The following is a 26257-nucleotide window of genomic DNA, read 5'->3' as shown; positions in this document are numbered from 1 at the left end:
CGTGCGGAGCCGAGCGAGGCCCCTCCCCCTCCCCTAACGGGTGCAGCCGCCGCGGCGCCTGCGCGGTGCGGCCCGGCAACCGCCGCTGGGGCCGTCGCCCGGGCCCGTCCGCATGAGGAGGCAGCCGCCGCCGCCGGGCCCCGCCAGCGCCATGTCGGAGCGGCCCGGCAAGCCCGCCTGCCTCATCATCGCCAGCGCGGCCTCCGGGGGTGAGTCACGGCCCGGGCCGCCCCTGCCCCACTGGGCCCCCGCGCCGCGGCCCCGGAAGGGGACCGAGAGCTGGGCCGCCCCTGCGGAGGGGGGGGCCGCGCCGACGCCGGTTTGCTCTGCCCCGGCCTCCTTCAGCCCCGCCGCGGAACCCGCCTCTGGCCCGCCCGCCTTGGCCGCGAGATCGGCCGGAGCAGGGGCGCCCTGCTGCGAGGGGCGGGGGGGGGGGGGGGGGGGTCAGGGCCCGGGCCCGGGCCCGGGCCCGGGCCCGCTCTGCCGCCTCCTTCCCAGCCCGGAAAGCGCCTCCAGGGCGCTGGCGAGTGTGGCCCGTGGGCTACTTGCCCAGGGGAACCCGCGGCGCTCGCTGTCCCCGCGCTGCGCTGGGATGGGGGCAGGGGCAGCGGCGGGGTCTGGGCCAGCCCCCAAGCCCCCCACCTTGCGTTCATGATGGGATCCAGGCTGTCCGGGAGTAAATGGAGATGCTGGGTGGTAGACCTGGCTGGCAAACTGAGCTTGCCCACGCAGCCTGATTGGAGAGCGATTTGTATGAATCGCTTCCAGCAGAAGAAAGACAGGAACGACGCTAATGCTTCAGAGGAAGGTTGGTCTGGTAGTTCAGGTGCTGAAATAAGGCTCATGAGATGGGTTCAATAATCGGCTGGGTCAGACATGCTGTATGACCGGATCCACCCTGATTCAATTGGCCTCGTTAGTACTGACCCCCCACTTGGTAAGGCAACACCCATCTTTTCACGTGCTGTATATTTATACCTACCTACTGTATTTTTCACTTCATGCATCTGATGAAGTGGGTTTTAGCCTACGAAAGCTTATGCTCAAATAATTTTGTTAGTCTCTAAAGTGCCACAAGGACTCCTCATTGTTTTAGTCTGTGAAAGAAGCTTATTGGAACCTCTCTGAAGGTGAGCTATACCTGAGTTCATTAAAGTTTGTGAAAGGCTCAGCTACTGTGCTGATGCAGATTGTAAAAATACTTCACTGTCTAGAACTTGCTCTGAGCAGAACTTAAGATTTCTATAATTAGAAGTACGTGTACAGGCATGATCCTTTCCCATAGTTCTTTATCCTGCTACATCAGATGCCGGGGAGTCATTCTTTTAGAAATTTCTGAAGATGGCACAGTCAGTGCTGTTCCTTTTTTGGAGACTGTTTCAACTAATTTTTCATTGGTGTGGGACTTCGGATTTTGCTGCTCTCTCTAATTCCGTGAACACTGACTCTGCCTGTACTGTTCCTGTTTTTCAAAGCATTACGTTTTCTAATGCTGTTATTAAAATACTAACATCAAATATAGAGTGTGAAAGTATGATGCATTATCTTCTCCTTGCGTTTTTAAAAATGCCCCTAGGCCATGGGAGCTTTTAAGTGACCCGAAGATTCATTTAATGCTAGTTGGTGAAATATGTACAGTGTAGCTGGGTTTAAGGTATGATGATTCTTTCTTTAAGTTGTCCAACTCTATTTTCCAGGTGTGTCTGCCCAATCCTTCCTTCATTCTTTTACACTGGCTAGTGCTGCTTTTAATCTACAAGTTGCCACTCCAGGGGTAAGTGTGAGAGAACAGAAATTGACATCAGTACATACTATGATGATCTGAAAACAACCAGTCCTGCATTAATGTATAAACTAGTAATAATGAAAACGTATGGTAACCCTTCGTTGAGAGAATTCTAATAATCTTTAAAGATCAAGGGCCTTCATCTGTAAACTCTTACATACATGCTTAACTTCAGTGAGAATACTCATGTGCATAGAAGTAAACTATGCATAAGTGTAAGGTTGTATGCTGGTACACTTGAAGAGATTCTGTATTGCAGTTCTTATTTAATAATAATTATAAAGTCCTTTTGATTTTTACGTTCTAAAGCAGGGGTGGGCAAACTACGGCCCGGGGGCTGCATCCGGCCCTCTGGACATTTTAATCTGGCCCTCGAGCTCCAGCCGGGGAGCAGAGTCCAGGGCTTGCCCCGCTTCAGCCGCGGAGCGGGGTTGGGGGCTTGCCCCTCTCCGCGTGGCTGCTGAAAGCAGCGGCATGTCCCCCCTGTGGCGCCTATGTGTAGGGGCAGCCAGGGGGCTCTGCACACTGCCCCTGCCCCAAATGCTGCCCCCGCAGCTCCCAGTGGCTGGGAACCACGGCCAATGGGAGCTGCAGGGATGGCACCTGCGGACGGGGCAGTGCGCAGAGCTGCTTTGCCGCATCTCCGCATAGGAGTCAGAGGGGGGACATGCCACTGCTTCTGGGAGCTGCTTGAGGTAAGCGCCACCTGGAGCCTGCACCCCTGACTCCCTCCTGCGCTCCAACCCTCTGCCCCAGCCCTGATCCCCCTCCTGTCCTCCGACCCCCTCTGCCCCAGCTCGGAGCACCCTCCTGTACTCCCCAGCCCCACCCCGGAGCCCGCATCGCCAACTGTAGCCCTCACCCCCTTCCGCACCCCAGCCCCCAATTTCACAAGCATTCATGGCTTGCCATACAATTTCCATACCCAGATGTGGCCCTTGAGCCAAAAAGTTTGTCCATCGCTGTTCTAAAGGATGTTTCCTGAAATACTGCAAGAATTTTAAAGGGGATTTACAAAGGGAAAAAACATAGAGATTGTGTTCTCTTTTGCTTCTTTATGTTGTATAAGGGAGGTTTGAAAAGTCAACTTCCTTCTCCCCTTCTCATCCCCTCAAAAAACCCCAACAAAACCTTTTGTTGCTTGTTTTGTGTATGACATTTTGGTCTTTCCTACTCTGGAAGATTCTGACTAGAGAACTAGGAAAATGATGACATCATAAGAATCAAGATAGTAAAAATTGAGCAATAGAAATGGGAAGGGGTTTTTATCAAACTTTAAAAAACTGTTTGACCCAGATTCTCTGCTGCACCTAGTTTCTGCTTGGTACAGCCAGGGGAAGCCCTCAGGGAGCCTGTTGCATCTCCCTGATTCTCAGGGTTGAACTGTGCCTGTCCTGGTGTAACTTAGAGCAACGGCAGCTCTAACTTGCATCACCTGGCAATAGTCCACAGTGTTTACTAACCCAGCTGGGTATAGCCATATGATAACCAGCTCTGGCTATGCTCCTCTGCTTCTGTCCCTATCCTGGGGCGACAGGAGTGAGTGAGTGTGTGTGTGTGTGTTTGTGTTTAGCATAGGAGGCAGGTATACCAGGTTTGCACCAGCTGAGAGTTCCTGTGCAACAGAGGAATTCTCAGTTGTCAGATCTGTGCCATCTGGAAAACAGCCAGAGAGATTGGAATTCCTACAGAAAATCTGACCCTTTGTGTTTTTTGCTAACACTTTGACCATGTTAGTCATTGAAGTTAAAGGACGTCTTTGTTAAAGATTCTTCACTTTCATTTAAGGTGTTAAAACCTTTAATAAAAACATTGTGTATGCCTGCACAGGAGCAAGGCCTTAAGTTCTGATATTCAGTCTAATATTTCCCTAGCTCAGTTGTGTGAATTATTGGAAAAACAAACATGCATGTGATTGATTGCAAAGTACCCACTCAAATGGATCATAAAAGGACAAATAAGCAACTTTTACATTTAGTGTGGCAAAAAAAGTACCAATGTAACACTTCCGTTCAGTTGCAAACAATGAAAAGTTGCTTTCCTGCAAAGTTAGTAAGAAAATGACTCACTTTCATTCTGCACTGAAATTTTTGTCTTATTGTCTCAGATACAAACAATTAAACCAAAATAAAATGTGCTGATCCAACTATCTCTAAATGCATATATAAAAACTAATAACACAGAACTGATTAATATTAAACTAAAGGGACACTTTCCCCAGTACTGTTCCATCCCTGTGCTATGTTTACCTTGCTCATCAAGCAAAACCTGGAGTGGATAGTTGAAACTCATGTAATATCCTTTGGGCTTATTTAAAAATTTTGTATTCATATAACTTATTTTGATTAGCAAGTTTTTCAGAAATTTCTAGATGGGTTTACCGTAAAATACATCAAAATGGATAACTACATGCGTCAGGAGATTGATACTAGGAAGTAAATCTGCTCACCTCTGGGTCAGTAGTTCAAATTTACTGCAGGCTAACAGCTTAAAAATTACCATCTGACAAATGTTTGATATTTTCTCTGTTTCTAACAGACTGGAATTCAAATTTCTGACATCACTCTTGAGAGATTAGTAGTTAAGTCTAGTTGCTTGTTGTGGCTTCCTCACAACAAACAAATGCAACATGTACAATTGTAGTTTAAACATAATTTTCCAATAGTTTTAAAAGCATATAAATATGACTCACTACAAAAATTAAAAAGACCCAATTGTGTAGAAATTCATGGAAGAGTTTTAGTTCTGTAATAGGCAGAATAGAGTGAAAAAGACTTTTCATGGAAAAATTCACATAATTTGTCAAATTGACAAATATACAGACATAGTACTGGGAGAGGCCTTTGTCTCTGTATCACCAGTTAAAATCCTGTCCAGGATAGAAGTGACTGAAAATTATTACCATTTTATTACTGAAACAAGTTCATTTCTAATAGGTCACATAAATCTGCCTCACAGTTTGGCACTAAACAGTGCTCTAATTTGTGCCTCTAAAAGGCCAGGGATTAACTGGGCCCTGGAAGATGAAATATCCTCTTCTCAAATAGAGGCCAGGTCTACACTAATAATACTTTGCCAGTATACCAGGTTTTGCCAGTATAGCTTATTTCAGCCACCCTGAGCAAAATAAACAATACTGGCAAAAACATGTCTATACTAGAGGCTTTTGCTGGCATAGCACTCCTGACAGACACATCTGTTCCAACAAAGGTAGTTCAGACAGGGGTGAAAGTAATATTAAATTCTTACCAGTATGGGGCCCATGGAAGGGGTGGGGCCTCAGGCAGAAGGGGCAGGGCTGGGGGTCAGCCTCGCCCAGCTAGCCCATCTCTGCTGCCAAGGCTGTGCCACCCGGGGCTCCAGCCACTGCCACGGTAGCAGCGGCAGTGACTGGGAGCCCTGGGCCCTTTTAAATCGCCGGTCCTGGGGCAGCTGCCCCTTTTGCCCTCCCCCCCCCCCCCCCACCTCCCGTTGGTGGCCCTGCTGGTAGGGGCAAAAGGGGCAGCGATGTTAAAGCGCTGCTGTGGCTGCGTAAACGCCGGTATCGGCTTCTTACCGGTATACAATACTGGCCTACTTTCATCTCTGAGTGTAGACCTCATGTTAGATATGGCTTCTTGATTTCAGGATTAAGTCATCTTGGAGAGAGAAATACCTTTTCTGTGGACAAAGAGAGAACTTTTGGTTGCAATGAGCACTAAAGTCCCTGTAAAAAAAAGAAACTCCACACTTAGAAACAAACTAGACAAAAAACTGTGCACTGAGATTAACCACTGTCTTTGAACAATGATTCAACTAGGGGAAGTTAATTGACTTTGTTGATGTGAATGAGAGCAACATGCGTTGGATACAGGACTTCCGTATGAAATCTTATGCAAATCCTGCCAAGTTGGAGTCAATTGATGGTGAGTATCTTACATGTCTTCCCCTCTATATTGTGAAAACAAATGCTTCTGACTGTTAAACCTTTTGGAAGAAGAGAGCAAAAAAAGTAATGTTTTTGGAGTCTGTCTGTTTGCATAATGGGCATCACTGTTGTCTTCCCACCCTAATTGCTCAGGCTATTCCCCCTTACAGTTTCCTGGAGAAGCTGCATCATCTGTTCCAAACAGACAGCGTAAGTAATCACTGAGACAAAAACTACAGGACGAGATGCAACTATAAAATGTATTTTCTTCTGTTTTTATTGACATGTACTGAGCACTGTTCAGGCAGAATATGCCTAACAGAGTACCTTCCCCCAAGCACTTACAATAGCAAGGCATGTGGATGCAATCCAGTAGAATACAGGAAAATTACTGAGTGTGTTGTAGCTAGATGAACTGGGTCTTAAGAAAATTTATTAAGGAAGAGTGGGAAAAGGCTTATCGTATGCTAAATGATAGGGTTGTTCATGAAAGAAGGTGTAAAGTCAGGAGTGGGCAAAGAAGTCAAAAGGATCAGTAAGAAGAGAAGCTCATACACTGTGGAAGGAGCATGAGGGGCTGTAAAGTCAGACTGAGGAACTGATGTAGGGAAGCAGTGAGATGGGGCAGAGCCTCGTTGGAAATGAGGACCAGGAGCTTGAATTTGTCTGTCTTATCATGGATTTTGCCATGCATTTCAGCCAAGATGTGGGGCCTGTCTAGGTATTGCAGTGGGCCTCTACTCCCTAGTGGATTTTGGGAAGAAGCATTAGGCTTGAGATGTCTTTCCCTTGATTGAATCAAAGTTGTGCTAAAAAATTCTCGCTCTTAAACAGAGGTGGGTGGGGTTTTTTTTTGCATCTTAATGTTTTTCCTAGCATGTCATGAGCAAGCAGTCAAAATGTTAGACTGATAAAAAGCCAATATTTTGGCGAGATACATTTGCTCCTGGAGAAAGGGTATACTAAACTAGGCATACTGTTAACTGTGGGGTTGATTAAAAGGCTTCTGCTATGGTAGAAGGAAGAATGGTAAATCTTTCGCTTGTTAGGAATATCTCTTTAGAAGCTTCTGATCTTTGTAGGCCTATATACCACAATATAGCTTTCTCCTTCCTGAGCGCTGGACTTTATAATAGATATTTTATTTTTATTTAATTTCTTTGGTTTGTTTTTTTACATATTGTAGTATGTGACTGACTTCTTTTGTGGAGTATTTTTTGCTTTGTCAAATAAATTTTGAAAAGAAATCATGCTCAGATACTTTTGCCCGTTAATGTTTATAGTCCAAACTTGTATTATTCTCTCTTCCTGACTAGGTGCTAGATACCATGCCCTGTTGATTCCTAACTGTCCTGGGGCTTTGACTGACCTTGCAAACAGTGGATACCTAGCTAGGATATTGCAGCACTTCAGCAATGAGAACAGTAGGTAAACCCTATTGGGGATCTTTATTTTGTTTTAATAAAATCCAGAGTCTGTACGTAATTCATTACTTCATTGCTGGTCCATACAAAAGTCTATTTATCTTGCAGTGAACACTTGTAGGCATTGTAATGGAAGAAGTGGTGATGTGGCTAGCAAACTTCAAATTATTTACACAGCTGGAAGAGTGCAGCAGCATCAGAACTTTAAAAAATAACAAAACCTTCCTTGTGGAAAGAGATTAAAAATAAGATCTTTTGAGAGAGAGAAGAGAATTCCTCTGCCTTACCAATGTCCAAAACTGGAGTGATGCTCCCTGTGAGTCAGATGGAACTCTTAGTTCATAGCCAGTTACACAGTATTATAGAGTCCTCTTCAGTAAGATCCTGATCCTGCAAAGAATCGCATGTGTGCTTTAATTTAAGCACTTGAGTGTGAATAGTCCTGTTGGAACTACCTGTGTTAAGCACAGGTGTAACTCTGAAGGATTGGGCCCTAATCTTGTAAATTGGTGCACAGAGAAAACAGTAAAGCCAGAGTCAATGCAAACAATGCCTCATAACATTATTTTCAGAAAGGTAATATACAGTAACTTAAAGGATATTATTTTGGCTGTTGTAACTTTCAGGATATTTATAATTAAATTAGTTTCTTAATTCTGTTTGTTTTTTAGAGCCTATTTGTGCTGTGGGACATGGAGTTGCTGCTTTATGCTGTGCCACAAATGAGGATAAATCCTGGGTATTTCAGGGATACAGCCTGACAGGGGTAGGTACCGTGAAGCAAACTTCTCCCAAAGTGAGGATTTCACTGTGCATGGGGCAGTGTAATTTAGTGTGTTAGTGCCAGGGATTTTGGCGTCATCCTAGGTCTTAAGAGACTTTCGTCCAAATCAAAATAATCAATCTGAGAAGTTCAACAGTGTGTTATTCAAGAGCTGAAGGACTGTCATTGGCAAAGGGTGCTGTAGGCCAGGATGGTGAGCTGTGTAGGGGCCCAAGACTGCATACGAGGGCTCTGCTGCAATTCAGCCTTGCTCTGGTCAGTGCTGTCAGTCTCAGTATTTTATAAATACCAAATGAAGGTGATAAAACCTCTAAACAAATTTGCCATAGTGTGTCTGGCTGATAGTTCATGGCTTTAAACGTCCCTAGATACTATGGTTATTCAATTTGGTGCCATAACACTGCTTGTGAATCTTATTTCTGTGAATGATTTTTAAATGTTAAAGGAATCTAACTCAGAAAAGAGCTATTTGTACAAACTAAAAGAAATTCAAACTCAGGCTGCTGCTATTGATCTCTTATCCTGTTGTGCCGTTAGGCTGTAATGTCTCAGATCACCCACAGACTGTCATGGATTTATGCAGGATCTATACTCATTTATCACAGAATCATAGAATGTCAGGGTTGGAAGGGACCTCAGGAGGTCATCTAGTCCAACCCCCTGCTCAAAGCAGGACCAATCCCCAATCAAATCATCCCAGCCAGGGCTTTGTCAATCCTGACCTTAAAAACTTCCAAGGAAGGAGATTCTACCACCTCCCTAGGTAACGCATTCCAGTGTTTCACCACCCTCCTAGTGAAAAAGTTTTTCCTAATATCCAACCTAAACCTCCCCCACTGCAACTTGAGACCATTACTCCTTGTCCTGTCCTCTTCTACCACTGAGAATAGTCTAGAACCATCCTCTCTGGAACCACCTCTCAGGTAGTTGAAAGCAGCTATCAAATCCCCCCTCATTCTTCTCTTCTGCAGACTAAACAATCCCAGTTCCCTCAGCCTCTCCTCATAAGTCATGTGTTCCAGATCCCTAATCATTTTTGTTGCTCTTCGCTGGACTCTCTCCAATTTATCCACATCCTTCTTGTAGTGTGGGGCCCAAAACTGGACACACTACTCCAGATGAGGCCTCACCAATGTCGAATAGAGGGGAACGATCACGTCCCTCGATCTGCTCGCTGTGCCCCTACTTATACATCCCAAAATGCCATTGGCCTTCTTGGCAACAAGGGCACACTGCTGACTCATATCCAGCTTCTCGTCCACTGTAACCCCTAGGTCCTTTTCCGCAGAACTGCTGCCTAGCCATTCGGTCCCTATTCTGTAGCGGTGCATTGGGTTCTTCCGTCCTAAGTGCAGGACCCTGCACTTATCCTTATTGAACTTCATCAGATTTCTTTTGGCCCAATCCTCCAATTTGTCTAGGTCCCTCTGTATCCTATCCCTGCCCTCCAGCATATCTACCACTCCTCCCAGTTTAGTATCATCCGCAAATTTGCTGAGAGTGCAATCCACACCATCCTCCAGATCATTTATGAAAATATTGAACAAAACCAGCCCCAGGACCGACCCCTGGGGCACTCCACTTGACACCGGCTGCAAACTAGACATGGAGCCATTGATCACTACCCGTTGAGCCCGACAATCTAGCCAACTTTCTACCCACCTTATAGTGCATTCATCCAGCCCATACTTCTTTAACTTGCTGACAAGAATACTGTGGGAGACCGTGTCAAAAGCTTTGCTAAAGTCAAGAAACAATACATCCACTGCTTTCCCTTCATCCACAGAACCAGTAATCTCATCATAGAAGGCGATTAGATTAGTCAGGCATGACCTACCCTTGGTGAATCCATGCTGACTGTTCCTGATCACTTTCCTCTCGTATAAGTGCTTCAGGATTGATTCCTTGAGGACCTGCTCCATGATTTTTCCGGGGACTGAGGTGAGGTTGACTGGCCTGTAGTTCCCAGGATCCTCCTTCTTCCCTTTTTTAAAGATTGGCACTACATTAGCCTTTTTCCAGTCATCCGGGACTTCCCCCGTTCGCCACGAGTTTTCAAAGATAATGGCCAATGGCTCTGCAATCACATCCGCCAATTCCTTTAGCACTCTCGGATGCAACTCGTCCGGCCCCATGGACTTGTGCACGTCCAGCTTTTCTAAATAGTCCCTAACCACCTCTTTCTCCACAGAGGGCTGGCCATCTACTCCCCATGTTGTGATGCCCAGCGCAGCAGTCTGGGAGCTGTCCTTGTTAGTGAAGACAGAGGCAAAAAAAGCATTGAGCACATTAGCTTTTTCCACATCCTCTGTCACTAGGTTGCCTCCCTCATTCAGTAAGGGGCCCACACTTTCCTTGGCTTTCTTCTTGTTGCCAACATACCTGAAGAAACCCTTCTTGTTACTCTTGACATCTCTTGCTAGCTGCAGCTCCAGGTGCGATTTGGCCCTCCTGATTTCATTCCTACATGCCCGAGCAATATTTTTATACTCTTCCCTGGTCATATGTCCAACCTTCCACTTCTTGCAAGCTTCTTTTTTATGTTTAAGATCCGCTAGGATTTCACCGTTAAGCCAAGCTGGTCGCCTGCCATATTTACTATTCTTTCGACTCATCGGGATGGTTTGTCCCTGTAACCTCAACAGGGATTCCTTGAAATACAGCCAGCTCTCCTGGACTCCTTTCCCCTTCATGTTAGTCCCCCAGGGGATCCTACCCATCCGCTCCCTGAGGGAGTCGAAGTCTGCTTTCCTGAAGTCCAGGGTCCGTATCCTCCTGCTTACCTTTCTTCCCTGTGTCAGGATCCTGAACTCAACCAACTCATGGTCACTGCCTCCCAGATTCCCGTCCACTTTTGCTTCCCCCACTAATTCTTCCCTGTTTGCGAGCAGCAGGTCAAGAAAAGCTCCCCCCCTAGTTGGCTCGTCTAGCACTTGCACCAGGAAATTGTCCCCTACGCTTTCCAAAAACTTCCTGGATTGTCTATGCACCGCTGTATTGCTCTCCCAGCAAATATCAGGAAAATTAAAGTCACCCATGAGAACCAGGGCGTGCGATCTAGTAGCTTCTGCGAGTTGCTGGAAGAAAGCCTCATCCACCTCATCCCCCTGGTCTGGTGGTCTATAGCAGACTCCCACCACTACATCACTCTTGATGCTCACACTTCTAAACTTAATCCAGAGACACTCAGGGTTTTCTGCAGTTTCGTACCGGAGGTCTGAGCAGTCATACTGCTCCCTTACATACAGTAAATAAATAATAATATCAATAAAATGCATAATAAACATTCTTAATGCAACTTTTGTAGTTGAAAATTTACACTCAGAGTCAGGAAATTTAAAGTTATGGTTTCCACAGAAGGTGTAACACAGACTCCTTGTGCATATATATTTGATATCACAGCATATGCTGATACTTTTAATGTAATATGTGCATTGTGGCCTAGTTATGGTCATTAAAGATGCGGATTTGTTTAAATTGATGATGCAGTTGTACACTGAAATGTGCAATCAGACACAAACACCGTGTCCTGCACGGAATCCAAGTAACTGGGCTCTGCGGTATGGAGATCATGACTAGGTGACATTTCAGTGGGCTTAATCTCTTGCATGTTTACTGGATCCAGGCATATATTTTCTGCTGTTAAATTAGTTGTCAGTATCATGCTCTTGTGTGAATGGAGAAGTGGGAAGTTCCTTTATATCATGGTTGAATGGGCGGACCCCAAAAGCAGCACAGTGGAGAGGTATCTTTTTACATCCCTTTAGCCAGCACTGCAGGTAAAAGTGCCACAGCAGTAGCTAACAGAAGGTAGATCGCTCATGGGACAGGGCAAAAGGGCATGTCCAATAATCTAGGTTTTTCATTTAAGAAAAAATGTCTTATGTGTGATGATTTTGTATGCATGAATGGTTGAGTGTGAATAAGGAACTGAAGGTCAGGCTGTGCTTTATTTGAAAGGTAATTTTTCTGACATTTGCACTGAGGTCTTGGATTGGTTCTGTGACCCCCAATGTCATGGTTTGAGAATTGTTAATATACCTGCCTGCCCATAGTGGGTTACCTTCTCGTTAGTGTGGTGTATTTGTTTTAACTTTATGAAGTTCTAGGTTTCAAAAATATTCTCATGTGGGTTCCATTAAGATACAAAACGATAGGAAAACTAACACCCGTGTGAGTAAGCAAGCAGATGTAATGTACAATGTGTCAGGTTGGAATAGCACCATGCTTTGTGGTGTTCCAAATCATGAGGTGGTGTTCAATGCCTTTTAGCCAGAATTACAGAATCCCAGCTAAACATCCTAGTGGAGAATTTCACTGTAGCTATAAAATGGCTCCAAGCATTTCTAGCTTTTTACAAAACAGAGTCTGTAATTCCATTCCGACTTATCATGCTTTGTGGGTACAAAGCTTTGCTTATATCTTCATGTAGGTGATTATGCTGGATTTAATGCTGATGGAGGTCAAGTAACAAACTTTTATCAGAGAGAGCTTGCTGTTACCATTATTGCAAAACAACTTGAAAGTAATCGATTGGAAATTTAATTAAGTGGAATTATATTTATAATTACAGAGCATGAGGGTGCATTGGTATAATGCAGTTCTCAGTCAGCTATTGTTTTCTCAGAAGCTTCTCTCCTGGTTTCTGGGCATGATGTTCTACTCCTTCCCTGACACTGGAAGACTGTTTTCACCTCTCATTATTTAAGATTTGCAGAGACTGCAGAATCAGAGAAAGGAAGAAAAGCAGAAAAACCCAGGACATCCTCTAGGGACATTGCTTTGCTATTCTAATTAAGTGTGAAGTTCTCAGATGGTGCCAGCACCAAATCCTAAAATAGAAGCCCCAACTTCTTAGTCATGTACTGTTAGTGCCACTATGAGGTACTTGTGTGCTTAACCTTCCTATGCAGACTGAGATTGACTCCCATGAGAATTTTCAGTTTGCGCCCTAATTTGGATATCTGTAGCCAATTGGATATTTTGGGGGTTTTTTTTAAGTACTCCAAAAATAACTTCAGTTGCATGTTTTTATTAAAATTTTTGGAAGAAGGAAGTGGGTAGAAGAATAGATTGTGACAGAATATTTTCCTCATTGGTTTTGCTTGGATCTATCTTATGTAAAAGCTAAGCAGACTTATCTCATTCTCCTGTTTTTCAGCCCTCTGTGTATGAGCTGATAAGGCAGCCCAGTTTTGCCAGTTTGTCCATTATTGTGGAGGACTTTGTGAAAGATTCTGGAGCTACCTTTAGTGGTACGTCACTTTCTGATTGTTAGCCCTTCATGTCTTATGAATGATTGGTGGTGGTGAAATAGCTTTTATTCCTTTGCCACACATGTGAGAAGGACCGTTACAGAATGTGCTCTGTTACACTCTGTTAAATTACAATGCAACACATGCTAAAAGACCCTGGAAAGTTATATATGTTTTAAAATACAAATTACTTACCAACGTTAGTAGTAATATCTAGCAGGCTGGATTGTGACAGAGCCCTATGTGACTGCACAGGAAAGTTAGTACCATAGCATCCACCTACACAGCCCTATTAACACACCTCTGATCTTGGGTCCAGTTTACATTATTCAAGCTTAGTTATGTATAAAATTGGTTTATTGACTGTTTTGATTTGTTGCTTGTGGGCTGTCTTTGAACAAAATACAAAATCAGTTTTGATCATTAAATAATACTAGTCTTTTTTCCAAGTAATGTTTTTGTGAATTGCAATGTAACAATTTGACTTTCAGTTGCAAAGCCTCAACTTCTGTAATTTGTGAGCACCAAAATGCATTAACACAAAAAATTCTGAGCTGAGTCTGCCACTCTATCTTGAATGCTGTTATTCTGCTTCGTTATTGCTGAAGGCTCAGAAGAGTGTTTCATTTTGCTGAATATGCCATATTTATTGTTATACCCAAGATCCATGGGGAGAATGAAATAATACACTGTAGAAGGTTCCAGTCCTCTGTTACAATTAAGTATCTGTCACATTCACCTTTGGTATCTGAAACTAGGGAAGAAGCAGGAGAGAGAGCGGTATAATTTTTTGAACTCTATACATGAAAAATAATTGAAAAACCCACAATATTTATGCCACTGGGTTTATTTGTAAACAAAACTGCCAGGCTTTGGGCTGATGCAGTTGACACAGCTGAGTTAGAAATTGTACAAAAGGGATTTGTAATGGAAACAGTGACCGACCCTTAAAGAACAAACACTGCGTGCACTCTTTAACAAGAAAAAAAGAAATGCCAATGTCTCTTTGAACTGCCATGTACAATTTGGTTATTTTTCTTTTCCATTACTGCTGCTAATCAAGCTTTTTGTGTGTTTAAATAGCAGCTTTCCCCTTTCTAATTAGCTGCCTCTTCCAGATTAGTTCAGTAATGATATTCCAGCATCTGATGTCACAGTCACTTCCATGGTGATTACTTGTGATGTCATACAGATTTGGCTGAAGCTTTTACTGAGTGGATTGAGCAGCAGGATGAGTATGTTCCGAGATAAGCCATTTATTCCTATCCACGCATTTGGATTATCATCATCAGTTGTCAGGTAGGGGGTGGAATACAGAAAAAGAATGACAGGTTAATGGAATTTCATAAAATAGTACTTTAAAAAGTTTGATCAAGGACAAAAGACCAAAGTGGTTGGTGAAATACCAACATGTTAGTAGTGAATACCAGTATATCAGGGTATTTTCACTGGACAGAAAATCTGTATCATTGCAGGCTCTTTGTAAGGCAGTGATTGCTAACCTTGGTTTCTTACATGAGGAGTATTTATAATGCATTGCATGGGTGAATAGAAGTTTAAAGAAATGCACTTCAGAATTTGTTTCCCAGGATAGCCTTGTGAAATACATAGGGAACTTGATAGAGGACTGGTACAAATAAAGGGCCAATCTGACAATCATTCCATGCAGGGAATTCTTGTTGAAATCCTCAGGAAGCTTTGATGGTAGGGTCAGGTTTATCTCTACCTTGTAAACAGCTCAGCATATCAGTTAGTCACCAAACACTATGTCTGTTTGAAATAGTTAACCTCTGTACTGCAGTCTCATTGGATGTATGAAGCAGTGTCCACTGACATCAGTATTTGAATATTTTTCTCTGATTCAGCCAGCAAGCCAGATGCTGTACACGTAGTTCTGGACAGGCACCTTGTTACAGGACAGAATGAGAATTCCACTGTTGTAGCTGTCCAGAACCTTATTCTTCTCTGCAATGGCAGGTGAGGAAATATGCGTAAAGCACCATGGGAATGGATTCTTTGACCAGAAATATTTACGTTTCAGGAATAACTCTGAATAGTGCCACAAAGAAGACCATTTTTCTGATATAACAGGAGAAGTACGAGTCTTTTTAAATGGCAATTTGCTTAACTACATGTTTTGTCTCTTGTGTCTTTTAATTTTACTAACAGCATTTTTGACTTTAAAATTATTGGGTTTGAAATGCACAGCTACACACACAGACTGATAAAGGGAAATATGGAATTTGGGATCACTCAGTCTTTTCATTAGGATAAATTAATCTTTTATGTGTAAATTCTTAGTGTCTCAGTTTCAGGGGAACATCACTTGTATTCTTCTCCCCCCACCCTCACCCCCCATGGTCTGCTCCAGGAGCTCCCAGTTGGGTATCGCATTTCCAGGTGCCACTTGTGTCTGGGCAGGGACCCTTGTACCACTGCCTTCTGACCAGGGGGTTTTAAGGCTGCATAGCTCCCCCGCCTGACACTGTGATATCACGAGCTAGCCAGTATGTCTAAAAGCCAACACCTGTGCTTTGCTTTCTCTCTGAGGGCTATGAACAGTGTATTGACAGCAATTAGAAATTACCACTCAGCTCTTGCTAAGCAAGCACCTTTATTATTAAGGTAAAAGCATTACAGTCAAAACATAATAAAAACAATACACAGATTTAAACATACCAGGAGTCACCCAGGGACCCTTGTAGACCAAAATCATTCCAATCCTTTCACAAGGGTTGGGGGTTCCCCACAGAGAGAAGCTCCTGTCCATTTGCTGAATCAGAAAGAAACCCAGTGTTGGTTCAAGCTCATCCTTTTATACCAAAAGCCATTTCTTTGTCTCTTAGTCTCTGGAAAACTCATCATGAACCAATATATGCAAACCACCATGGGGGCAGTACTTTTCTACAGTTTAGTCTCAGTGACTCCACTAAATCACCACCCACTGTTCTTAGTTTCTGTAGGAGTAGAACACAATCATGCATAAACGATTTGTAAATTTACTACAATGTCCTGCAAAATACTGCATGGGATTGCAATATCTGTCACACTTAGTACACTTTGAGCTATGATAAGTTAGTATTTGGGCAACTCCATATATTTTGTATAGTAGGAATGAACAGATTTCAGATATTTGTTGTTAATAGGTTGGTGGTTTAATTTGTTTCTTGGATTTGCCAATATGAAAGACGGCAAATAAGAAAAATCTGAGTGGGATTAGGTGAATATTGGTGAGAAGTTCTTTCCAGCTGTGAGCTAGCTAGCCATGTCATGCTGTTGGATGTGTTTCATTCAGCAGGAAATGAAGGAGCAGGCCTCCTTGTAGCTGGGATGGATGAAGAGCCAGAGAGACTGAAGACTTTCTTGTCTGTGAATGGGATGTCTTGCGGATGGAGAGGGCCATCAGCACTTCTGTTGACTCTGTGATCATGAAGAGGCAGTACCAATGTACGTGCAGAGTGGATAAAGCTTGTGAACAAGAAAGCATTTACGTGTATCACTCCTTAAAGATGATCCTGAAATAGTCTCACTTCACTTTCTGGTAGTGAAACTTTTCTTTCAGAATTTCTCCCCCCTGCCCTTGAAAAAAGAAGTTTCTACATTTTACATGGGAAAACATCCTAAAAAGAGCATTTATATTTATAATACCAACACTTCTCCGCCCTTTAGCACAAGGAGACCCCACTCTAGGGCGATATAATGTCAGCCCTTAGTTGGGAACCTGGTAATTCAGCTCCATAGCAAAACAGTTCTGGAATACTCTCAATTTAGGTCCATTCATTTATCAGCTGGTGCCTGTGGTTCAGATCTCAAACTCCACAATTAATGCTGCATTGAATTGCAGTTTGAAATCTATTCTAGCCCTCTGTCCAACGAGTCATAAAGTTGGCTCCAGACTCTCTAAATGGATTTTTGAAAGTATGACAAATTTGAGATATAAAGGAAAATGCTTAGATAAATCCTGCATGAGTGCAACTGAACAACTGAGTCTGAAGCAGCTCACCTTGGCGATACCATTGACATAATGTGCTCTTTTCTCATTGTGCACTTCTGTAAAAAATCTGCTCAAAGATTGTTTTAAAGGACCCTCTAAAAAGTCCTTTGCAGTACTGTTGTGTGCAGCATGTATGATGAATTTGTATTGTTTGGATTGTTAGAAATATTGATCTCTGGCAAATACAGTGCAATTGTCTGTTCTTGGAAATAATTTTATTACAGAAGTAAAAATGAATTTACTTGGACCAAATAGATTTCATCCTGTATGTAGTTTCTTAGCAGATCAATGACTCATTCTCTTTGCATTTCATATTGAGCATATCATTTGTTCCTTTCCATCCATTTAAAAAATGAAAGGGGACAGTCAGACCACAAAGAAGGGTTTTCCCTCCACCTTAGTCCTAACTATGCGAAAGCTGTTGCCGGAAGGTGGATGCATTCATGGGTGGCTTTTTTTTTTTTTTTTTCATGACTGAAATTGAGACCACCCTTTTCTGCAGTATTCTCTAGGGAGCCTAACTCGTAAGTTTCTCCTGGTTATGTTTTTCCTTAAAGGGAGCATCAGATGCTGTAATCATAGTCATCTGGCAGACCAGCCTCGTTCCCTTTTCTGAGGGGAAATGTTTATTAGCTCTACTTCCTCTCAAAACTGCTGTGTGAGCTTAAATAATTTGCCATGGGGTTTCTAGGATTTCTGGCTGTGTTATAAACTGAATCCCTGTTTTCAGATTTGCACTTGTGATGGAAATGTTGGTTAAATCTTCATCCCTGTCACCTCCTGTCAAGGATTTTCTTTTAGTTTTTTCTCTGCTGCCAGAACATACGTCTCAGCTGCAGTTTCAGTGGACCATCCAGTGAAATGATGTGGAACATCTATTTCAGTAGCAAGTAGAGGCTCAGAGAGAGGCCATGTCTAGACTACAAAATTAAGCCGACCTAAATTACATCAGCATACAGTCGTTGTAGTAATTATATCACTTGTGCATGTTTACACTTTGCTACTTATGTCAGCGGTGCATGTCCTCACCAGCAGCACTTGCACCAATTGAACTATCCGTGTGGGACAGCTTCTGAAAGCCAGCAACAGTCGATGTAAGCAACGCAGTGTCTACATTCACACTGTGTCAGCCTAACTACATCAACATTGACTCTACGCCTCTCGTGAAGGTCGAGTTAAGTTGATGTAGCAGGCCAGTTATGTCTGTGGGAGCGAAATTTTAGTGTAGATGTTTACATAGGTCATCGTCAGCTGTTTTGAGTCTACCTAACTCTGCAGAATAGACCAGGACTGAGATTGGGGCCCCACTGTGCCGGGTGACATACTCTCACAGAGCAAGAGATAGGTTCTGCCCCAAAGAATTTACAGTCTAAATAGACAAAACAGACAAAGCCCTATCCACTAGACCAGAGGTTCTAAAACTGGGAGGCGGGCCCCTAGGAGGGGGGTGTGCATGAGCAGCTTTCGTGGGGAAAAAAATTTACTGTGCACATTTTACCCACAGCAGTGAATAACTAGCAAAGCTGATTCCTCCAGACATCATAGTTCCTCAGATGGCGCTGTGCATATTGATGGATTTCTGTTAACCTTTTATTATACAAAGTCGTTGCCATCTGTATGTTAATCTGTTTGCTACAACACGGCATGCACGTTTCATTGTAAGCATCGACCACAATCGCTGTTTTGCTTTTGCTCTTATTACAATGGATCGTTGGCTCTGTTTGGATCAAACCTTTAATGCTTTTAATATTTAAACGAGAGCTGCATGTTAGGGGTGGTGGTGGTGGTTTTTTTTATCGATATGTGTATTGTATACTTGTGTGGTGAGAAGAGGGGGCATAAACTACTACAGACACAAAGAAGGGCGCGATCAAACAAGTTTGAGAAATACTGCGCCAGCCTACGCTGCCTCCCATCTCTCTCTAGAATGTTCCCAGCTTTGATAGTCCATATTCCTGCCTCTTCCTTCATTCCCCCACCCCCATTTAAAAGCAGTTGAGAGAAATCTAGTTCTCCAAGGGCAGGAAACTGAAAGTTGCTCTCAAGACTGCCAATCTTTTCTGCTTTTATTTTTCTGAATTGAAAAATTTAGGGGCCAGGAGAGGAGACTTGTAATTTCACCAAGGCTGATTTCACCCAAAATTAGAGTCCCAAGTACTATTTTTTCCCCAATGGCAGCTTGAACTACAAGTGTGATGGCAATAACTTGTGGTTTTGAAAGCAGAAAGTGAAACATAATTTAATTCAAAATAGTTTTTGATTGGATTTGGGTAATAAACTGGTTCTATTTCAAGCTGTGCCTTGGGCTTCCTACCTGATTTTGTGCAAACTTATTAACATCTCCATTCCCCATCTGGAACAAGGGACTTGTTGCCATCTCATGGGAGTGCTGAGGCTTGATTCCTAATTGGCAATGTGTTTGGTGACCCTTGGATTGAAGATGCTAGATGAGTTCAAAGTATTAAAAAGGTAACTCTCCATCATAACACTTTCTGTTGTAACTGCTTATGTATTTCTTTTGCCTTTGTGACTATCTACTAAACCTTGTATGCACCTGTACAAGGAAGTTTTCCAGGTTAATCATTGTAAAAAATATGTATATGTTAAATGTACTACCTAATATTTTTGATGGGACTAGATGAAGAGGTGTCTTCCTTATTTTTCATTATTACCTCTTGTGTGCCCTTTTTCTTTCTGATCTAAATAGTCCCCATATTGGAGCCATTTTTATTGCAAAACAGGTAGTAGGCATTTCGTGCCCTAGCAAGAAGTGGCCTGATAGGTGATGCATAATGTCTGTTTGCACTGTCTGATGAAAAAAGAACATTGGCTGATTGTTAGTGACCTGATTTCTAATAGCAAAGCAAGTAAGTGATTTTGAAAGGAAACCCTCACCCTAATGTGCATGGTGGATGAGCAAGTGACAGCCTTAGAAATTATAGTGACAAATAGTGAACAGCTGATGCTGTTTTTAAAAAATATAGTTTTCATACAATGTGACCAGTTTAAACTCAGGGCTGGTCTACACTAGAAAGGTTGGCCCATCTACATTGCTCAGGGGTGTGAAAAATTCACACCCCTTGAGGGATGTAGTTAAGCTGATGGATGGCCCAGTGTAGACAGTGCTAGGTTGACGGAAGAATTCTTCCATCAACCTCGTTACTGCCTCTCAGGGAGGTGGATTTACTACTACAGTGATGGAAGAACCCCTCCTGTCACTAGTGAGTGTCTACACTGGGGTGGAAAGAATATCAGGCTGTCTTACAAAACATGTCCAGAGAGCATGTTAGCTTTGGGAGGAGCCTTCCTGTTCTTTGGTCACTGGATAAAAGTGCAAGGACACTTGTTTCTGCTGAGTGGAGCAATGAAAGGGGTAACAGGATGGAAAAGGGGGTAAAGGTAACTCTACAAAGGAAGTTGTAGATAATGTTTGCCTCAGACTTTTTTAAATTTTGGAAGAAATCCTGGACTGAGAGAACATTGCAGTGATTTCAGACGGTGAAATATATTTGATTTATATAGAAATGGGGCTCCTGTATCATTGCATTACTAAAGTACGTTGGGGTGAACATTGTTACGAAAGTTAGTGCCATCTATCCCCTCCTCTCCCTCACACATGCCAGAGCACAGAGAGCTGATGTCACTTTTAATCAGCTTCTGTCTCATGACACGCTATCTAGTCCCCTCGCCCCTGGACTGGCTGATAGTCTCAAAGTTACAGTTTTCGTAATCAAAGAACTATTGGAAAATGTTTTCAAAACCTCAATACGTCTCTTGAATTTGCTTCTCAAAAGCATATATGATCTTGGCACCAAAACTACTGTCATGTTTAACACTCCCTTCATTTTGAAATTAGTTAAATGCAAACAAAGTTGAAGTACCGGCACAGAGAAAAAAATGAAAGGTTAAGTCATTGTTATGTGCCCAGCTGTTGGAGCATCTCTCAGCTGTCACTCATTTAGTCCCAAAGTTAATCATGTTCCACACAAATTTGGCATCCGCCTCATTTTATTGTTGAAAGTGTATTTACATCAGACATGAATAATCATGAAACTGAGGTTGTGGAAAGAGTGTCGCTAAAAAAAAAATCCCATGACATCTTAAGTTTCCTGTCTGAATAATTTTTGTCCCTTTTTGAATCTGCCACACATTGTGTTATGCAGAGTATTGTTCTGTGTTTGGGTCTTGGCAGATTGAGAAGTATGCATAGTAGGCATCTCAGCGCTCGCATCCAAGCAGACCTTTATTATGTGTGTCAAGTTTCCCTCAGTGGAGACTCAAGTTTGTCCCTGTGCTTCACAAATGGCAAGTGTACTTTTAATATTGTAAAATGTCATAAAACCGTGCCAGTGTCACTCTAAAGAAAAGGCTCTCGCATTCTGAACATTTCTGCTGTTTGCTTTCTTATTTCTTAGAGTGGGTCTTGTTCTTACACTTGGACTTCACCAAATTGAGAGGTGGATACTACATAATAACCTTCAGTGTGTATTTCCTTCTTTTTCTCAGTTTAAATTTAGACTTGTAATGCCTCTTAAAATCCAGTTTTCTTTTGGCTTAATGGCATAGTAAAACACAGCTGCAGACATTGTAGCAGCTCTGCAAATGTAGCAGATACTTCCTTTGGCCAAGGCAGTGCCTCACCTGAACAAAGAAGCTTTTATGATTCCACTGCAATGGTAGTTGAGACATCTACTAACGCTGTAACTGGCCCTTTGTGGGGTGAAGAAAACTGAAATCTTCCATAGCCATTTTATTGCTTCTTTGGATTTGGTATGGGGTTAGTTATCAAGTGGCTTTAGAATTCTGGCCATAATGAGAGAATTCTGGCTACTACAGGTGTGGAATATGCCCAGTGAATACACAGCCCTGATGGGGTTCTTTCATACGGACATTATATTTCATAAATGCATTGTCACCCTGCAGGAAGTACATTTCTGGATCATGAGTCATTTAGCTTTCACCCTCTAACATTGCCAGATGCTTGTATCAATTGTTTAAAATTCCTGTTCTCTTTTCTCTGATTTATCATTTGTACTACACTGGTCTCCCAATATGTTAGGCCCTATATAAACATATAGGAAGGCACTGTCCCTGCCACAAGGAGTTTACAATTTAACATGATGCTGAAGGGTGAGAGAAATGGTCAAACTGGGAATTGGCCATGGGTAAAATTATCAAAAGCTCCCAAGTCACTTAAGAGTTGAAGTTCATTTTCAAAAAGTGACTCAGGGCTTCTCTACACCCACAAGTTGTACTGCTCTCTAGTGTGGAGACAGTCGGACCGGTATAGAGGAGCTTTATACCAATATAGCTGTTTCTGTATGAGAATAGCTTAAGCTCTCCTGGTATAAGGCACTTTTATACTGGTATAACTCCAGCCACACTCGAGGTTGTACCAGTAAACTGGAATCACAGGAAACTATATCAGTTAAAAAAAAAATCGCTCCCTTAACTGGAATAGTTATGCCACTACAAAGACTGGATAGACCAGGCTTTGGGCACTGGGGCACCCAAGTGCCTAAGTCACTTTTGAAAATGGGACTTTGGTGCTTTTGAAAATTTTACCCTATGCTTTAATACAGTCCCAGGTTATATTTTAATTATAAACTCTCCCAGTCTGCCCTCTCTGCCTAAACCCTTTTTAATTGGATTATTTCTTGTAGGTGGTACGTTAGAAGTGCCTCTTCAGGAAGAATTTAAATAGAGTGTAGTGGCCTTACAGAGCAGCTGAGGAAGTGTGCTCTGCACAGGGTGACATGGCAGAGAACTGGTCGTGGGAGTAAACAAATGGAGCACTGAGGCTGGCATTGGTGTAACGGAGAGCTCTAGAATTAGAGAGAGAGGTGGCTGCATAAAAAGGGGTAGGTTAATGCCGAGCCTTGATTAAAGAACTTCGTATTTGAAATGGTGGAGGAGGGGAGGCCAGGGAAGGATTACAAAAGGTGGTGACAGGATGACAGGGAGGGGTAAGGAAGCTGATCTTACCAGCTGTGATTTGTGGGAACTGGAGGTGTGTGATTCCCCCCTCGTGGAGCAGGAGGTTTCAATAATTGAGGGAGAGATATTGACTCCATGAAGCAATTGACTTAAGATACTGTAATGGCTTGTCATTAAGAATTGTTGAGACATGAGGCCTTGTCTTCACACGACAGTAAAAGGTGTGTGTTAACTTGAGTTGACTAACTTGAGATAAAATGCTAGCAAAGGCAAGGCAGTCTGTAGTTTCCACCTAAGAAGGTCACGTTAAAGAATGCTGCTGTAAAAATCATTTTCCTAGCCTATTGCTTTGACTGTGTCACTCCTCTCTGTTCAGCTCTCCATTGCCTCTCCGTCCCCCCTCTATCACAGGAAACGGAAGTTGCTTGTCTTCACTTTCTAGGCCTATCCCTAGACCTATCCACTTTTAATCACAATCAAGATGTCAACTCCTTTGATTAGCCAATGATGCCAACCTCCATTGCCCACTTACTACAATTTTTCAGATGCACCTTCTGCTTTCTTCCATGCCGGCCTTCACACTTGGGAAGTACTCCCCATAAACATCCACAAAGTTACTGATTATCCTCCCTCAAATCCCTCCTTAAAGCTGTCCTTTACCATGGTGCTTACAAAAGACTTGACAATGGGTAGGCCACTTGTGTGCTGATACCCCTGCCTGTCATACTGACCAGAATAGCCTCATTGTTTCCTCATACTCCCCCATCTGTCTCTCTACCCATTTGTGGTCTCTTGCCTTATATTTTGCTAGTAAACTCTTTGTGGGGAGGGACTGTCTTTTTGTTCTGTTTGTACAGCACCTGGCACAATGGGGTCCTGATCTATAATTAGGGCTCCTAGGCACTATGGTAATACAAATAATAATTACAGAGTGTCTTGTCTTCTCGAGGATTTTACCTTGAGTTAGCTAACTCAAATTAAGAATGCACCTTTTCATCGTGAAGACAAGGCCTGAGAAGTTCCTCATAGAAATGGTGGATACAAGCAGGTAATCAGACAGAGGGTCATTGAGAAATATTGTGGGGCTTATGGTCCAGGCTCAAAGGCCAGCCCATGATGCTACAGCTGAGAGGTTTGGAGCTAACAGATTTTCTGGAGCCCTGAACTCAGGTTAGATTCTCGTTGTCTGTGGAGGTGGGGCTGGGAGTAAGCAGTTGGAATGAGTGAAGAGAAACAGAAGGCCGGCAACTTGGTACAGGGCTGGAGTGGCTCACTTGAGATTTCTGCAAAAGAGTGCTATCTGTGTGTGGTTTGTTCGTACCACTCATCAAAGAAACTGAACCCTGTGTACATTTTATCAATAAACAGACTACAGCTAGAAAATACCCTGACCCTGATTCTCATCCACATGGGCTTGCCTTTAGACGACCTGTTGGCCCTAGGGCTGACAATACTGTATACATGAAGTAGCTCATGCTGTCAGGGTGGGACTCTGGAATCTGTAGATGCAGCACATGCTAGTGTAATTGTCTCACTGTGGCACAGCTGAATTCACATCACTTGAAAAATGGAATATGTGATGGACAAAGCAGTTGCCCACTCTTTCCTTTGCGAGCCTGTGGCTTGGAGTATCTTGGTTTTATATTTTCTGCAGCTGATAACTCTCTCTCTCTCTTTCTCTCTCTGCATTTTGATACAATCATGGATCCCTTGATATGTATGTTGATGTTTTTTAAAACTTCTGATTTTTTAAAATGTTCTCATGGAGAAAAGGGGGAAAATCCCCAAACTGATCAACTCATAATACCTCAGTCCCTACACAACATGCAGGGTGGACCAATAGGGATGGGAGGAAAACCATGTTAGCAAGGTTTATCCATCGCTGAGTTCCTAGCTCTCATCCTCTTACTGAAAAGCAATTTACAAATAAAAATCAAATTGTCAGTGGATGACTGTAATCTTTATCAATCTGGATGAAAATAGACCTAGCTATATTCTCTGTAAAAGCCTGCCTTGTAAAGTTTTTGAGTGAGAGAGAGAAATAAATGATATCAGTGAGCCTCACTGATTTCTTTCCAAAATGAGCAGGTGCTCGTTGAACTCACTGCAAAATCCAACAGCTTTGAAGATGATCTTTCTTGCCTTGGTCCAATCTTACATGTATTTTGTATAAGCTTATGTAGCCCTGCATGTTAATTTCACCATTGGTTCTCCAACTCTTCTTAAGCATATCACTTCAGAAAGGAGTATCTTTCATAAAGCACCTTCCTTCCCAACAGCTAAATCTTGGTTCTACTTGGTACTCAAAATACTACATGCCCACCAGGAAGTGCTCCAGACCACTAAGCCCTGGATTGTAGTTCGAGAGCAGCTTGTTTATATAAGACGTTTCCTGTAAGTCATCAGTTCTTAGAGGTTAAGACTGAAGGTTTGTCTTCACGGCAGTGTTAGCTTGAGGTATAACTCAAGTATTGCCCCCAACCTGACAGCTGTCCACACACACAAATCTCTGGCTTGTTAGGTGATACTTTAAACCCTAGCTAGCTGGTCCGTTGGGTGTAGTTTGAAGCTCTAGTGTGTCTGTTGCTCAAGCTAGCAATGCATTGGGGATGCAACTCAAGTTAGCACAATTCATTTAGATGCTAATCCAATCTTCTCCGTAGCTTGAGTGTTGTTTCACAGTGTGGTTGCACTTACTTGAGCTAGGCGAACTTCAGAGGAATAACTTAAGCTATCTGTTGCAGTGAAGACAAGTCCTTAAGCAAACCACATCTAAAAGTCACAAGTATCCGGTGTTTTCCACATTCTTTCTTTAATCAGTGTCATAGTGGATCCTAGAAGCACCCATACACCACTTGATTGTGGACTTAGTGCCATCAGTGGTACCTGTACCAAACTCAGAAATGCTGCAATAAGCAATCTGCTCAGCATCGGATTCCCACGAACTTTGATGTTGCTCTCTCTCGGAATTTTCAGTTGTGTCCTTCAAGTGCAGTAATCTTCCCAACCATCTGACTTCCTTAAATGCCTTTTGCAGTGATAGTCTCATATTCTTAGGGATACATTCCTGTATGGCACCCCCACAAAGGACTTCTTCACCAGCAGAAAGACGACACACACCACTGTGCAGCCCAGCACTATCCCAACCACTAAGGCAGTGTAGTTGGTAC

At 42.9% G+C, this 26257-nt stretch overlaps 2 protein-coding genes across 8 annotated transcripts in view; one reads left to right on the top strand and one right to left on the bottom strand.

The window, feature by feature from the left end:
• On the top strand, positions 1–17402 carry GATD1 (glutamine amidotransferase class 1 domain containing 1). 7 transcript variants are annotated; one of them, XM_043548552.1, is made up of 8 exons: positions 1–209; positions 1698–1774; positions 5586–5691; positions 7010–7117; positions 7789–7883; positions 13063–13156; positions 15022–15133; positions 16455–17402. In XM_043548552.1, the coding sequence occupies exons 1-8, from the start codon at positions 113–115 to the stop codon at positions 16459–16461; spliced, it is 696 nt and encodes a 231-aa protein (XP_043404487.1). In that variant the 5' UTR covers positions 1–112; the 3' UTR covers positions 16462–17402. The 7 variants fall into 7 exon arrangements, 5 of the variants coding, with proteins under 5 accessions (XP_043404487.1, XP_037755507.1, XP_037755504.1 ...); XM_037899579.2 differs by having other exon boundaries at positions 5–209; positions 16452–17402; XM_037899576.2 differs by lacking the exon at positions 1–209 and adding an exon at positions 489–808 and having other exon boundaries at positions 16452–17402.
• LOC102931983 overlaps positions 17082–26257 on the bottom strand; it is a 35572-nt gene continuing 26396 nt past the window's right edge. Inside the window, exon 14 of the mRNA XM_043548551.1 lies at positions 17082–26257. Within this exon, the coding sequence (XP_043404486.1) occupies positions 26133–26257 (125 nt within the window). The 3' untranslated portion in view covers positions 17082–26132.

The sequence above is a fragment of the Chelonia mydas genome, chromosome 6 (assembly GCF_015237465.2).
Source record: "Chelonia mydas isolate rCheMyd1 chromosome 6, rCheMyd1.pri.v2, whole genome shotgun sequence".
NCBI lineage: Eukaryota > Metazoa > Chordata > Testudines > Cheloniidae > Chelonia > Chelonia mydas.
Note: the sequence above shows the minus strand (reverse complement) of the source record. Positions and strands in the feature narration are given on the sequence as shown.